The sequence below is a fragment of the Antedon mediterranea genome, chromosome 8, assembly GCF_964355755.1.
Source record: "Antedon mediterranea chromosome 8, ecAntMedi1.1, whole genome shotgun sequence".
Classification (NCBI taxonomy): Eukaryota; Metazoa; Echinodermata; class Crinoidea; order Comatulida; family Antedonidae; genus Antedon; species Antedon mediterranea.
In genome coordinates this window covers 14,826,415-14,843,365 of record NC_092677.1, presented here as the reverse complement: position 1 = coordinate 14,843,365, position 16,951 = coordinate 14,826,415, and the positions used below count along the sequence as shown (strand labels likewise).

The 16,951-nt window shown below is 34.2% G+C and overlaps 2 protein-coding genes across 3 annotated transcripts in view; one reads left to right on the top strand and one right to left on the bottom strand.

Annotated features, from left to right (window-relative positions):
• The window catches only part of LOC140057770 (uncharacterized), a 39,476-nt gene that overhangs the window by 4,668 nt on the left and 17,857 nt on the right, over window positions 1-16,951 (bottom strand). The window contains exon 1 of one of the 2 annotated variants that reach the window (XM_072103496.1): window positions 3,310-3,410. The exons of the other annotated variant lie outside the window; for it this stretch is intronic. Coding sequence (XP_071959597.1) covers window positions 3,310-3,379 — 70 coding nt within the window. The 5' untranslated portion in view covers window positions 3,380-3,410. Of the gene's footprint in view, window positions 1-3,309; window positions 3,411-16,951 lie in introns of those variants that run through there. 2 annotated transcript variants of the gene reach the window in all.
• On the top strand, window positions 1,301-16,836 carry LOC140057765 (uncharacterized). Its single transcript, XM_072103486.1, has 32 exons — window positions 1,301-1,551; window positions 4,392-4,521; window positions 4,726-4,794; window positions 4,883-6,136; window positions 6,327-6,491; window positions 6,792-6,931; window positions 7,159-7,263; window positions 7,350-7,461; window positions 7,570-7,682; window positions 7,763-7,861; window positions 7,954-8,026; window positions 8,115-8,212; window positions 8,352-8,553; window positions 8,692-8,895; window positions 9,958-10,256; window positions 10,682-10,852; window positions 10,977-11,090; window positions 11,206-11,490; window positions 11,622-11,947; window positions 12,204-12,373; window positions 12,498-12,577; window positions 12,730-12,921; window positions 13,019-13,152; window positions 13,274-13,358; window positions 13,572-13,769; window positions 13,948-14,085; window positions 14,186-14,328; window positions 14,433-14,556; window positions 14,682-14,827; window positions 14,984-15,104; window positions 15,291-15,532; window positions 15,787-16,836. The coding sequence occupies exons 1-32, from the start codon at window positions 1,510-1,512 to the stop codon at window positions 15,947-15,949; spliced, it is 5,937 nt and encodes a 1,978-aa protein (XP_071959587.1). The 5' UTR covers window positions 1,301-1,509; the 3' UTR covers window positions 15,950-16,836.

Sequence of the window (16,951 nt, the reverse complement as noted above, 5' to 3'; positions counted from 1 at the left end):
ATTTCTAATGAAGAAATTTGATTGAATTTTGTTAAAGCTTTAATGTTCGTACAGTTCAAAGAGCAACAGTGTCTACTGCATGAAAGTTGTTTTTGTCCGTTTCACTTTCAATTTATTTATTACAAAAATGATGATTTAACAGTCGTAATTACTCAAACTTGCTTTCTAACAACCCCTCCACTACCTTTTCAGTCTAAATTACTCATCAGGATTGCACAACACATGGTAATATATACAAAAGATGTGTCATCTCCGTGTAAAGTCTACAGTAATTGAACCTCCACCTATTGGTTGAAAAATATTAAAATATTTGAAAACATAATCATTGTTTTTTTCCATTAAACTATTATGCAATTAAGCATATTAGGTAAGTTTTCCTTTACATCGTTTAAAAAGTTTTCGGCCTCAGATTTATTTTGTTAGATTTGTTGACGATTTCAATATAAGTAAGTGTACTTAAAAACAAACAATAAGTGCAATAGAATAGAAAAATGAAACTGAAACCTCCTGAATCTGTCCTTCACATATTAAGAGTTTCAATCTTTTTTCTTTAAAATTGTTCAACCTGCTAATCAAAGCTTTATCCTGTTCTTTAAACTCTAATCGTGTCTACAATGTTTGAATTTACAACTTGTAAAATGATTGTATTGTTTAACGTAACCTTGAAACATAATTTTTCTATAGGAACGACAAGTATTTGATTATTTACACCCACGGTTTAACTACAATAATCAGGATATTTATTGTATCTCGATTGTTGTTTAACAGTCGAACTGCTATTAACTGTTTAACAGTCGAACTATTGACTGTTTAACAGTCGAACTGCTATTAAAGGGACACCTTTGGGACCCAACAACGTGTTTTCTTAATAGGGGTGTCCACTTAATAGGGGCTGGAGGGTAAACAATATATTTTTCCTCCTTAATAAAGTATGTAACCAGAATAGGGTAGTGTCTCAAAGTAGGGGTTTACTGTTAAACTACAGTATATATTTTTTAAACAGATAGGGAAGAAATCTGAATTATGAGTTTTTCCGATCACGTAAAAAGTACAGTATCTGCGCTCATACCTATGAGATTTTCATTTTCAGCAGTTTTAAAAATTACTTTAATTGTCACGGACGGAGGTTACAGTATTTCGTCATCTGTGGCTTTTAATCGGGATTATGGACATTTAAAAATCAAAGATCCATGACATTATGCAATAACGGATATCCCACTCATATCGTTAACAATTTGGTGACCCTTGTTTTTCCTTTATTTCGAATGAAGATATTCAATTAGGAAATGACCTTGTGGGAGACCTGGTGAACACAGTAAAACTGCACAGCAAGCCGGTTGTTTTGACAGTTAGCTCAGCGAGTCAAGCTCAACCGTGTCTAATACGAGCGCTCTATGCACAATCTATACTAAATAAATTATAATAGGGAAAGTCTAGCAGAGATTGTATGCCTAGTGCACACGCCCATCTATTCAGACAGGTTTGGTAGTATTTCAGGTAACTAGGAAGATGTCGGAGACACCACCCGGTTCAGAAAAGCAGAAGGCTGAGGTAAGTTTACAGTGTTACAATTATCATAATGTAAAAGTACATCTCATTAATTACTGTGATGGAAATATCCTACTTAAGACATGCTATAGACACCCGGTATCACTGTACATATATAAGATGTCGGTAGGCATGTGGCGACGTATGAAGAATTACTTTCCAAAATGTGTTTGAAACAATATGCGTGACCGCACTTGATTGTATCTATAGTGCAATAATTATCAAATCCTCATTCATGTTTAGTAGGTCTACCGGACTATCTATATTTGTACCATCCTTCTCCACGTTCACATTTTATTTTTTGTTATTTTCAAGGTCATACCCATTTTTTAAAATCTCATGTAGATCTTAAAATCATGATTTTAAGACATTTTAACACGCGTAAATGGGAAGGGATAAAAGTCCCTTTTCGCTCCCATTATTTGATATACCTCAGTAAGCAAGTGACGTATGATACTGCACACTTGATTGATTTCAATATCATTTCAATCAGCTGGGTGATTAATAAAACATTATTGTACATTCCTTCAATAAACTGATTATATGCGATTACAGTAGAGGAACCAAATAGGCCTACTACAAGAAAAGTGGAATTACCCAAGCTCCGTGAATTTTATGTTCAAATTACAGGAGGACTCAATGTCATTTCCATTAATGGATATGACTTTTATAGATAGCAAGGAATCACCAACCCTTACTTTTGTCAAACATAATCTATAAATTTGTATTATAAGTCTGCTGTACCTGTAGGCGTATAGTAGGCTCGGCTAGTATACACGTAAAAACAAATACTCGCACGTACGTTGTATTTTTTTAAATAAATCAAAGGCCAATATTCTATAATCCAATATATAATTGCATTATAATCAGTTGTATTAGCTAATAGGCATAGGCATACGGTAACTGTTATTCCCGGTGCTACTGGGGACCAAATCTACTATGGAAAAAGGCCTGATTTTCCTTGTAAATGTTATGCTTTATTTTTTTTTAATGAGTTTTATATTTTTAATAGTTGATGTTTGTGTCCAGTTTTGCTGGATTCTATGTATGTATCGTTTTTTTATAATTATTTTCATGGTTGTATATTACTATTTTTCTATTGATGTTATTGGACGCAATTCAGTTTTGTACTGCAATGTCTTTTTTAAAAAAAACAGAATAAATAAATAAAGGAAATATTGTTGGCCTATGAATAATGTATTTGGGTCGTCCTGTTTGAAGTCTGTCCATAGTACCAATGTGACACACTGTAGAAATAAAATAGTTTAGTAGGGAGCTTAATTTGCATAATAATTTTACTAACCAATTTTCTTTTGTATAAGAGTGTATAAAACCTCAGCAGGTGTAACGCCAAATTAAGTGAAATTGCCAAATTAGGTTCGCGTGGTCTGTATCACGCAAGGCTAGGTCACCTAACTTTTTCCAAATAAACAAAAACTGAAAATTATTAAAACCTAAGTATAACACAATAATCTGTACGTATTGTATGAAATTTAATCATTAAAACAGAAGCATACGACTAAATTTACGATTTTAGTGTAAAAAAACGAAGGTACTGAAGGTAAACTACTGAACCGTCGACGCATAAAATTCCAAGTTGAAATGCATTCCATGTCTGTGTTTCAATATACGTCACAGTTAAGGTCTACGTTTTTAAAAGCATTCCTCAAATATTTTGTATAGCTTTAGTTGAAATTCTACTGGTCTATACCTAGGTAGGACTACGGTTTCCTAATTGGAGTAGTAGGCCTACTGTATTACCTTCTGCGATACCTGTACGTGGTACATACCGGTACCGAACGTGATTTGCAGATTTTTGTTTGCGACACATGCGGAATCACTTCCTTCCTCCAGTTCTTTAATTTAATAATGAAATAGAGCCGACAATTGTTCTTTCTTGGAGATGATTAAATAATGTTAAACAACAAACAACTACAAATAGTAATTTCCTATTGTTTGGACATGCGTACAAAGGCAGACCCGGAAAAATCGTATCATTTAAAAAAAAAGGAAGAAATAAGACTATATTATAATAAAATATAATATTTTGATGCTTTAATGCTGATACGGCAAAATAAGAAGAAAGCAATCGATTGTATAAAATATGCTGTGTTGCAAATGCCATCCATATTATTAATTCACGTCGTCATGTTATGTAATGTAATACTATAAGACTATGTACAATTAAACAACGTTATCAATTTTGTTAAACGTTTTAAGTTAATGTATATGCGATTGCTCCTACTTGAAATTTTTAATTTTTTAACCTCATTATTACCTCCGATCTTTTTTACCTTTATTACCGCCACTGTTATGAACACTATCAGTCATTGTAATTATTTGCATAAAAACAATTTAAATCAAACGCATGAAAAAAAAAACAGATCGATGTATCTCGTATTTTAGAGAGCAACGTTTAATTACGTTTTAACTTGAATATCGGACTGTATAACACACTTTAGTCTGTTTACGACAAACTCAACCTTCATTGAGTTATTGTATTTGACTAAGGTCTAAACGGATAGTTCCGAATGTTAAATTTGATGAGTAATAATGTTAATGCATTAATGTTAAAAGTTTAAAGGTCAAGTGCGATTTACTGAATCGTATCGCCTCTTAAAATATATATACATGTACAGTACTGCCTTAGTCGTCTTAGATATACATGCATGTATTTCAAATATGGAATATTTATTATTTCACACTTTTGTGTACTTTCATCTTAATATAATATGAAGTTCTAATAGCAGAACTGTTTATATTTTGTTACTAACAATTACTATTAAGGAAAAACAAATTTAGTATAATCAGGAGGTACCTACATTTAATTTTTTTTTTTTCAGAATATAGAATCTGGAGAAAAAATTAACCATGGTCCAGCCGCATCAAGAAAGGTAGCCGCAGTGAGTGCCTTCAGAACGGCTGGTGTTACCTTTAACAGCAAACTAGCAGAAAAGTTGAAAGGCAACAACAGTAAGAACTAACTGTTTTGCCAGTCTTCTAATAAAAAAAAAGACACGAAGTAAATTGGAGGTTGCTTTTATCATTACGATGGGCCTAGAAACCAGATAATATCAGTCAGATATACGTTATTAGGCAAAAGGCTTGTGGCTGTTTTTGTACACTGCACATTTATTAAATTAATTTAATCTTTATTTAAAATTGTCTAATTTTCAGAACAACCAACCGAAAACGAAGAAGAGGATTTGGATTTTCCGCCTATGCCTGATAGTAAGGCCATAATAGGTAAGCTTACTTCATTATACAGAGAATTGTCATATCATCTTTATTGTATGCGGTTTTTTCATAACAATTCTTTCAAATCATATTTCAGCTGAGAATTCCGCCATAGAAGCTCGGGCACATTCATTTTATCCTGTTCAGTCATACAACAAGTTAAACTTCAGCGTAAATGCAGGACCAGGAGGAGGCGCAGCTCTACTTTTAATCACCAGGTTTAGAAATGAATATACATCGGCCCATATTCAACTAGTGCGTTGTGGTTCGAGTGGGAACAACTTCGAAACGGTGTCATTGGCCAAAACAGGAGCGCACACTGTTTACAACTATGATGTCATATATACCAATAGTGCTGGTGACCTCTGTCCAATGGCAATATATGGTGCTTCTAATACAGGTCTGTTGTCAAATCTTCCACAATATGGAAATTGCGAATGCGGAGTTCTCTTACAGGGAAGCAAGGAAGGGGTATTTAAAACGAAAATTGAAGTTAGTGAAGTATTGGACTTTTTTTCGTTGCTAGCTCTATGTAGTGGACCACCAATTGAAGGAAAAACACCATCAAATGCTTATTTAATTCAATCGGAGCCATTTTCATCTGCTGCGTTTCTACCAGACAAAAATGACCTTTGGAAGTTTACAAAAGACGATGATGGTTTTCTAAAAATCACAGGTCCACAAAATAGTTCGGTACTTCTATTCTTTAATTCATCAGTAGATTTAAAGAGTAAAGTGGAGGTGACAGGAGAAAAGGCATTAGTCAATCACATGCAAAGCTTCGTAGGTTCTGAAGAGACATCTCTTCTGAGTGAATTGAAGACATTGCCAAATGGAGGCATGTTCGTTCTTTGTTCTCATGGAGATGGAGAGGAAGACGATAAAACTACATCTGCACTTTATCTTGTCGGTATAAATAAAAGTAATATAGATTGTACATTTATTCACGGGATGAGTGGATCATTTACATCCGGGGATGCTTGGAAGATTTATAGCAAAGATGATAGCCTCGTTGCTGTTGGTCCAGCCGGCCCCTGTCGATATAGCATAATATCAAACATTGCCTCATCTATTAAGATTGACGAAAGTCGATTGGCAACATGTCTGCTGACTGGTGAAGCTCGACCAATCAGAACTGGTTTTATAGTTGATGGAGATAAAATAATGGGTTGGATTACTAAAGCTTGTAAAATTAAGCTGTTGCTGAATGGAAAAGTTCTTGAAATTATACCAATTAAAAAGCTTCTAAAACAACCAGACGGACGTTTTGGATTTTGTCGAGTGTTATCAGAAGAAGATAAGAAACCAGGATTGAAGTTTATACAAGCTTTTGCATTTGTGAAAGATATAAGTAAGTTAATATATTATACATAATACATATACTTGGCACATATATTTTTATATTAAAGTGGATAGCATTGATTAATTTTACTCTTTCCTGACATTTTTATGGTATTTTCAAGTACTATTTTTTAAATGGCATATTTTATTCTATGTACAGTAATACTAAAGGACTTCTTCATACATTGTTTTTACATTAGATGGTGTTGACAAATTGATGCAGTTCGAAGGATCACCGCATACCTTGACTATACAACCAAAAGGTGTACATGTGGCGATAAATCTTGGTGGACCAGCTTATGAGTCACTTTCAGGAATCGTATTTGCCGACACACAAACACTATTTAAGATGCATGACGAATACGGTAAGACAATCGGAATATTCCACACAGTTGCACTCAGCATCAGCATTGTCATCTTTATTTGTGCTTCCTATTTATACGACCAACCACAAGCAACAGTTCAGATATTCCTTCGCTTGTTATTGGTAAAGTTACCTGCGTTGTATGTACGTCTTTGAGTTGAACCCTAATGAAAATCAATCGTTATTTAACTATATCGTCATACATTTAAATGTATACCTTGTGTACACAATATAAATACTAAAGATATTTTGTAACTTTAACAATTGAAATTTTGCTAGTAAATTATACTTTCTTGTGCAGGCTTACAAGGTGTCAGAAAGTTCGTTGACATTGTACAAGAAGATGGCCTGACTGCCATCATTGGAAACACTCATGATGGATTCATTGGAGGAACAAGCAATAGCACACATCCAGAGTATCTTGATGAAATGAAGTTTGAGGTGAGTTGACCAACCTTTTCACACGAAATCAAAAACAATTGCAATTTTCCAAAGCTTTTTTTTAATTTAAAAGAATTATCACTCCACATTGGCATTTGCTATACTTGGTGGCTTATCAAGAGCACCGTCTTATGCACTGTGCTGAAACTGGTCTAAAGAAAATTTGTTACTGTTTTAGTACACTATAAAAATTACTAAAACACGCTCTACCTTTTATATTTTCATAGTTTGATATACCAAATGGTTCATATAACGTGAGGTTGTATGGCGTCAGCAAGAACATAGCATTCATTGATGATCTGCTGATTCAGGATGAAAACGTTGCTGATAAGGTAATATTATCAACATTATTAGCTTTACGTATATTTTCCAACATTTTGATATCTATTCATTACAAATTTATTTTTCTCTGCTATAGGTTACTGAAGCGACCGAAAAGATACAGGAAAAGGTACCTGGTCTGTCTTTGAAGTTTACCGATATTGAAACTAAAGTCGAAAACAACAAGTTAAAGCTATTTTTTGGAACAGGTAAATTTGAAAGTTTGATACTATTCACAAAGTTCTTGTATGTTGATGGCACAAGAGTGTATTTCAGAGTTCGCTAATATATGTCTTCTTTCAATTTTTGGATTAAAGTTAGCAATGGTCCTGGTGCTAGGCCGTCAGCACTGGTTGTTACAGATAAAACATACGTTGAACCAAAACTTACAGAAATGGAACTAGCAGAAGAAGCTAAGAGTAAAGTAGAGGTAAATATAGGTACTATGGCTGATTTGAATAGAAATGATGTCACACAGGATTTATAAATGTTCTTGTTCATTTGTTTCAGTTGGCGAATAATCTCGTACCTCTTGATCGGGCAATGTCCAAGAAAGAGATCAAAATAGCCGGATGGTCCTCAAATCTGTTAGAGAATGCATCTGGTGAGGTAAGTGGATTCAATGGTGATAACGTACACTACTGTAGACTTCTTTCAAACGGCACACCTTTAACACATGCTTCTTTTTCTTTCCTTGTCAGACAGCTGATATGACTGGCTGGAATTATGCTGGTGACTGGGTCATTCATAGTGGAGGAGACAATACAGAAACAAGTAAGTAGGTCTGACGATAATATTATTATTTTGTTATTAAAACTCAAAGCTCAAAAACTAGAACTTGATTTCTCTATTATGTTTTCAGAGTTTGTTGCTTCCCATATGACTTGCGAAAAAAACCAAGAAATCAATCTCCTATCTCATTTTTCGGCTGAACATTTAGACTCTTGTCCAGAGATTCAGGTAAGTTTAAGATATTGGTATTCCATTAAATGTAAGGATATAGAAATTTGGATCCACTGTAAATGTTATGGTTCGTAAATGATTAGAATAATATCAGAAATAGAATGTTCACTTATATGTATTCACTGTTTTCCTTCAGGCATCAGAATCGTTCCGTGCCGGAACATGTGGTGGAGGCTTCTATTCATTAACCGTTACCCTAATGAACGCTGATGGTGATACAATTGCGAAAAAAACAACAGATGAACAGGGAAGTATAGAGCATTTAGAATGGATTCGTGAATGTTTTACATTTAAGGATTATGGAAAAGGTCTTCGCCTCATATCATTCCAAACTACAGGTTAGTCTATTTGTCATTTTTTTGTTCACGCTATGTATTTATGAAATACAGTAGAAATAATGTGAAATAAGATATACATCACAAATACTGTAGCGCAATGTAATGTTTGTGTCATTAAAATTCTATTTAAACTTAAAGGTAGAGACGATAAAGGTTGGGCGGGGCATTTCGGCGTCCTGGTATCTACTGCCTGTTTGCGTGTCAAAAGTGAAACTACTGCTGCTGCTGGTGACGTGTACAAAGATGTCATAGAAGAAGAGAGTGACAAAAGTATTGATCAAATTGTCAGAGGGTTACTAGAGGAGAATAATGAAACTCTCACTGAGCTTCAACAAGATGAAGGTATTTTAAAGACTTTTAAAACATTGTTTACTTATTTATAGACATTTCTATCGTGTAAAACTCAGCTTACATGTTGCGGGATAAACTTCACAAAACTCACCAAAAAATGTCGAAAAATCTTAAAACAGTTAATCCAAAGTATAGTGTTGTAGAGTTCTTTGACATCTTTGATTTTACGTTTTCTTTGTATTTGAAACTAAAAAAGACAACTTTCGAACTAAGCCAGGTAAATCTCCTCTTTCTAAACACTCATCGTGTGTGTTGTTTTTCCTCTTGTGGTACAATTTTTTGTTACTGTGTATTTTTCGATGGGAGACCATCTGGGAATATCAGGTGCTGTATATGGAGCTGAGGTCCCGTTAGGCATTTGAAATCAGCACTGCTGACTCTTATGGCAGCCCCTGCATCTAGTATCTGCCTAAAAAGTATTGGCTTATGTCTTTTTTCTGGTCAAGGTGGGCACTGGACGAGAGAAGCCCTTGATCAATGTTAGGACCGATCAAGGTGCTTTAAACAGTCCTGGCTTTGTTTGTATCAAACCTGTTAGTGGCAGTAATTATCGCTGTTGGTTTCGATTAAATAAAATAAAATAAAAATAAAATCATCTGTATGTGTATTTTTAGCATTGTTTTATTTAGTTTCATCAATTGCACAATAGTTATTATCTAGTAGTTATCCCTGTTGTATATATTTTCAATCAATAACTAACTAAATATTACCAACTAACTACTAACTATTTTATTTAGCTGACCCCCACACTGTTTTGTATCAGAAAGTACCATTATTTAATATCTAAACCGTTTAACCGTGTTATGGTACAATATCAGAACTTCTAACGCTCTCACGTTTCCTGTTTTTCCTTTCTAATACAGCGTTTTCAATGTTATTTTGTGATGTATTCTTAGCATCTTATCTATCTCTAACTTTTAATATTATTATAATTATCATTGACAACATAGTTGTCAATTGCACATTTGTTCGTAGAGTAATTGGCGCTAGTATATTGATATCATCAAACGCTGTTTTGCTAACAAAGAAATATTTGTTTCATGATTTATCTAGAGGAAGAATCTGTTGTGGATTTCAATAAACCTCTTCTGAATAGAGCCAATGACTCGCTTCCCGTATCAAAGCCTGTCGCACGAAGAACGAAGAAAAAACGTCGCGAAGTCCGTGTGTTTGTGTCAAGCACGTTTAGAGATTTTCAGGAAGAACGCGAAGTTCTCATTAAGAAGGCTTTCCGAGAATTGAACCGTATGTGTACAGAGCGAGGAATCTGTTTCACGTACGTAGATCTCAGATGGGGAATCACGCAAGAACAGTCAAAAGATGGCCAAACCATTTCGATATGTTTACGTGAGGTAAATTATGAGCTAATCTGTATTTAATGTATTCATACAAAGTATGTTTTTATGTGGACTCCTGGTTTAATCATACCAGGGAAGAGTTAAATTACAATTTAACTCTTCCCTGATCATACTGATAATGTACCCAAACTCCGTCGGAAATTTATATTCACCTAGTATTTTTTATTTATATATATTTTTTTATATTTTTTTAGGGCACCACTATTTTTTTTGCTTGTGTTGTGGTTGTCATTCATTCATTCATTTTTTCTCGGTTTTACAGTGTTACAAATTTACTCTATTTTTTGTCGTGCTTGAAATTAAATAAAACATATCAATATCAAGTACTTTCAAATAGTTTGTTACCACATATAAGAATGTATGGATATACACAAACATTTTACTACTACTATGATATTATACTATATTATATTTTTCAGATTGACAAGTGCCGTCCATATTTTATCTGTTTACTTGGTGAGCGGTACGGATGGTGTCAGAGAGAAACCGTGCCCGATACACTTCTTGACAAAACATACGATGTCGCCATAGATAATTACAGTCACTTTGATTGGATTGATAAGTTTAGATTTAATACCAGTGTTACGAGAGTAAGTTCACTATTGTAATCAATAATCTAGCAGTAGCTCCTTTAATAGTAATAGTGTTCATAATAACTATGGTAGAAATCGTTTAAATAACAATGAAGATTCATACTTCTGAATTTCTTTTTAGCTGGAAGCATTATATGGTGCTCTTAGAGGTAAGGAGGCTGCAATGAACCGATCTTTCTTCTACATAAGAGAACAACAGTTAGACGAGGAGGATATGACAATAATGAAGGAAATTGTAAGTAAGACCAGAAGGAGACAGTTTTATTGATTATGAAACAAGGCAAAATCTTTCCAGTTACAAAATGAATTTTAATCGTTATCGAAATTTTATGTTTTGTTTAATAAAATAGCAAGAAGAAATGGAAGCGAAAGATAAGGCAGCTAAAGAAAAAGTAGAAACAGAAAAACAAGAAAAGAGTGGTAAAAAGGAAGAGACAAAGTCAGCTGATGAACAACAAACGGAAGAAAAGAAAAAGCCAGAAGTTAAGAAAGCAATACCCGATAGCAAGAAAGGTGCTCTTGAATCTTTATGGCATTACAATCAGCAACAGGAATTTAGAAAGGTAGTAGAAGATTCTGGTATGAACGTAAGAAGATATAGAGGGGCTGATGAAGCACACGCCAAGATTCTTGAGGTAAAAGCGATTATGATACAACTATTGCACACAGACATCTAGTACATAACATAGATAATCAATCACTCAGGTAAAGTCTATAAAATGCATATGCCTTTTAAATAATAGTACACTTTGTGTTTTTTTCGAAGGATCTCACAAGATGCGTTGACGAAGATTTTCCACCTGGAACAGAACTCACAGGCCTCCAGCGAGAAAAGGAGGCACACGTAGCATTTGCTGAAGTTCGCTGTCGGATTTATATCGGCAGAGAAGACTACTTTACGGCAATTGACGATCACGTTGCTAAAGATACGGATGTTCCATTTGTTGTACTAGGAAGGTCTGGTTCCGGCAAGTCGGCATTGATTGCCAACTGGTGCACAAGATACGAAGAAAAGCACCAAAATGATTTTGTCTTTATGCATTTCATTGGTAGCTCAGCGGAGAGTGCTTCGCATCTGAACCTTTTGAGAAGGTAAGGAAGGCAAAGCTTTTCTACGTTTTTATAATAATTCTCGGTAAAGTCTAACTATTATTATAACATGCCCTTGAATTTGTCTGGTTGTATTAACAGCAAATAGATAATTGAAAACAAACATTCTTTCAAGATATACAGTATGACACGAACATAATTACCTTGTGCTATTTCTTACTGAGTTTACTACCTATACATATATTAAGGTTTGATTTAACTAGCTTAACTTATCGTATACCGGTACTGTTTCATACAGATTGTATGAAGAAATGAAGCAGTTCTTTAACTTTCCACAAGCCGTTCCTTCGTCTGACCGTAACCTAGTTCTAGATCTTCCATCATGGCTCAAACAAGCGGGAAATAGCGGCAATGTTATGATTGTACTTGATGCATTGAACCAGTTAGACACCGGAGCCGGAGCTACAGGTAAGTTCTTCATGTACTTGGATGAAGTGGTTAAAGTAGATGTATCATAAAATTCACCGAGAAGGAATTGAAACCATTAACCGTTACCTCGTTTACATTATTATAATTTTCATTTTTTTTCAAGGTGATGAACTGGAACTAAAATGGCTTCCAAAAACACTTCCAAATGGTGTTAAGATGGTGCTGTCAACACTTCCCGGAACGGTATGTATTTCCCAAATTGTTTAAATGAAGTAACAATTTGCTAAACTATTTTAAAACTCTAACACTGCCATATCAATTAACGTACGATTAGCCATAGTTTACTTGTTCGATGTGAAAGATATAATACTGCAATGACACTGTTTTTATTCTAGGCCTATGATGCGGTGGTGGCAAACGAATGGCCAACATTTGAGATTTTCCCATTACAATCAAGTGAGAAGAAGCAAATAATAACAGAGTATATGACTTTATACGCAAAGACACTCAGTGAGGAACAGATGAATATGATACTCAATGCAAACCAGACCAGCAACCCATTGTACCTAAAGTCACTCATGGATGAGGTAAAATACACTTCAAGTAATGTTTTTGAACTGCAACAAGCCAGTAGTAATAATAACTGTCTTTAAAATGTAATGTAACATATTGTCTACTCCTTAGATTCGCATGTACGGAGAGTTCTTCCAATTGACGAGTGCAATTAAATCCTACCTGAGTGCAGATAGTCCAGGAGAGCTCTTTGTTAAAATTCTAGAGCGTCTGGAAAATGATTTTGAGACTGGGTCGTTTGAAAGGTAAGGGTATTGCATGAATTGAAAGAAATCTCAAATCAAACATCAAGTTTAGTAGACACATAATATACATAATAATAATAATAATATTCATTGTGATAATTGTTGTTGGTGGCTTTTGCAGACCTGGACTTGTTAGAGACACTACAACAGCAATATGGTGTTCCAACAAGGGAATGACAGAGGCTGAGTTAACAGAATATTTACAAGTGAGCTTTCTCAGACATTCTAATATTTTATTTTTTATCAAAATACCAGTAACATCTTATATCTTCATAACATTATAATCAGGGAGTTGTTTATTAACAACTCCCTGTTATAATCAACTAGGGCTGCCATCCATATAATTGCACGCATAACATTAAGATAATTAAGACGAAAAGGTAGTTTAAATTAATCTTATTTCTTGTGTATTATTTAAGGTAACATCAAGAATATGGTCACCATTTTATCTGTCACTCGAAGAGAATGTAATTAATCGAAATGGAGTTCTTAACTTCTTTCACGACCATCTTAGACAAGCTGTTGAGAGGAAGTACCTGAACACACCCGAACTTAAGAGACAATGCTACATAGACTTGGCGAATTTCTTTAATAGGAAGGACATCGATGATCGCTATGTAAGTCACGTCGATCCAAACGGCCTTCTACCCTGGTTGAGGTTTTTTTTAATGCAAGTGTTAATATAGGTTAAGACGAAAATAGTATTTTTGTAGCACTATCCGTTTACTTTCAACTCATTGTAACAATCATATACCAACACCTAATGTGTAATCAAAACTGCCACTTCCATTTTAGACAGAAGAAGTTCCGTTCTTGTTCTCACAAGCTGGTGATCTGAGGCGTCTACGTGCCACTATTCTAAACATTGTAGTCTTTCAACGAATGATGGCAACGGAAGAGGGCAAATTTGAACTCATCAAAGCTTGGCAACTAGTAAGAATACAATTTATCTAATTTGAACAATGTTTAATTGAAACTGTATAAAGATGATTTTGAACAGATGCCTGCAGTAATTTATATTTCTCATCTTTAGCTCGGAGGCTACGAACAAGTTGAAGAAGCGTATGTGGAAACTCTTGCGAAGGCTGAATCATGGGAAACTACAAAAGACAAAGCCAGCCTAATTAGGTCAATGGCAGGATTCTTTATGCAGTTGGGTCTTCAAAAGGGTGCAAGGTAAAAGCAATTTGATAACAATTATAACTAATGAATTTACAAACCAAAGCTATAAATGACATTAATATTAATAATTTCTTTAATATGATAAATTTGTTGAATAGATCATTGTATGAGCGACTACTGGAGGCTTTGGAAAACAAATACAAGGAAGAGTATTCGACAATTGTATACCATCATAGACATTACACGTACAAACGACAATGTGTACATCTAGAGGTGCTGGAGGTAAGATAATTATGAATAATCATAAAGACACCGACATAAGAAAAGCCTCCTGGTCGCTATACTGATTTGATTAGTTTCGTATGTTATCACATATTCATAGTTTCATTTGATTCATTCAATTACAGGTTATAATACAGCTAGGCTTGGTTTGCCGAAGCCTCGGGGAACTCGATGACGCTAGGAAGTACTTGTATGACGTCATCAGTCGAATGAACAAGATTCGCACACCAGCGCAGAAACTTCAGTTAGTAAAAGCTCTTCTTGGATTGGGGTAAATATTCTACATTATTACTGTACTATAGTATTGATCTAAGTAACGACTATCAATATAAACATCATCATAATCAGTGTCATTCTGCAGCATTTTTAAGTAGATCTTGGCCTATATCGGTTTTCATTTTAATTATATATACTTGTATAACTGTAGGTCTGTACTTCGACTTCAAGAGAAAGCGGAGCAAGCCAAGGGATATTTAAAACGAGCTCAAGAGATAGCAACCGATATTTTAGGAAAGAACCACCACTATGTTGCCGCAATAGTTGGACAGGTAAATATTATTTTCGCTAATTACTATACAAAAACAACATACAACAGATATTTAATTAGATATAAATATTAGTAGTACCAGTACAACAGTGTTTTGTTGAAACTTTATAAAAGACAAATATTCAGAAGATGTCACAGGATGAAAATATGTGAAGTAATCTAATGGCATTTACTATTTAATCCACAGATCGGAGAGCTTTCCTACGGCCAAGGTCGTCTTGAAGACGGATTGATCCATCATCTTTGGGATATGCAGCTAACCCAAAATGAAGTAGGGTTGAGTCACCCACGTGTAGGAGCCATCTTGAATAACATCGCTCTGGTTTACGATGACAGGAATGACAAACTAGCTGGAGACTTATTCAAAGGCGTCTTGAAGATATTGGTGCAGGCATTTGGACAGAACCATGTTGATGTCGCAATTGTCAGGTATGTATGTCAATGGCATAATGTCAATGGCATAATGCCAAATGTCTGTCCTGATATTCTCTGGCCAAACTTGTGAGGCCGGCTGGATCGGCTATTAATTGTCATAGTTGTTGTGGTGCTGTCATAAAACCACCTCCAATAGTATAACAGTTTGGTTATTGTCAACTGTTCTTTGACTAATTAATTGTTCAGACTGTGTATAGCCTACTGCTAGGCCGTCTTTTAAGATTCAAATTTTTACATTGTATTTTCAGATTCAACTTAGGAGCGTTCCTATTTGCAAACAATCTGTATGAAAGAGCTCGCTATCAATTTGACGAAGCATTGCGAATATTTCAACTCTTCCTTGGTGATGATCACCCGGAAACAAAATCCACTACAGAGGCATTGGAGAAGCTGAAGAATTTTTCAAAGTGAAATCCTCGTAGATTGTCAAGCACGAACAATGTCATTGCTTAGATAACTTTCGAATCTTTTATAAATGTATAACTGTTTAGTTATTAAAATCATAATTACACTTTCATGCGACAGAAACCATACCAAATATTATATTACTTGGATTTATACATTTTTAAATTTGATATGACAAAGATAACTTTAAGGCAACCAATATATTTTAAACCAAAATATCGTTGAAAAATAATGCTTATATAAAATAACTGGATACCAACCAACAACATCGTACTATTCAATTGAAGAGGTAGGCCTATAGGCAATAACAAGCAATTGATTACTCGTTTTAATGTTTAATTGTGTATGTAACAGATTATACATAAAAGAAGATAAAAATATATATTGGAAATATACTAGTTGTATTGTAGAAAAAAATATGTAATCAGTAATATTATCAATTATATTTGAGTTAAATTTAGACAAACACAGTGGGCAACGTTTTATAAATTGAATATACTTTGATAATCGTAGAACATAGCTAACAATGAATAGGCCCTATAGGTATGAAGTAAACATGAGATAGAGATAATACATCCTATTAAATATGAAATAATGGAACTAGAAATGACATCAAGCAAACAATTATTATCAATTATCACAGTTGCTTGATTGATATGAACAGCATTAAATAATTAGAAATAAACTGTTCTGGTTTCCCTGGTTTTACTTCAATATTCATGAAAATGTTATAGTTTGATTTGGAAATTAACAAGTAAAATAAAATCTGCAGCACTTTACATTAATGAGTAACAATTAGCTCGCAATCAAAAGTCTTCAACCGTTTAAACTGACTGTTACTATCGTCTGTCAATATCAAACTTTGAAAGGAGAAAATAGAATTACAATTTGAATAAAACTACCATAATATATCTAAATCGGTTAGTTATTTGTAGGAAATGTTAATGAGTTCAGTTACCCCGTAGAATCGTAATATAAAAGAATGAAGACATCAATGGAAATACTTTA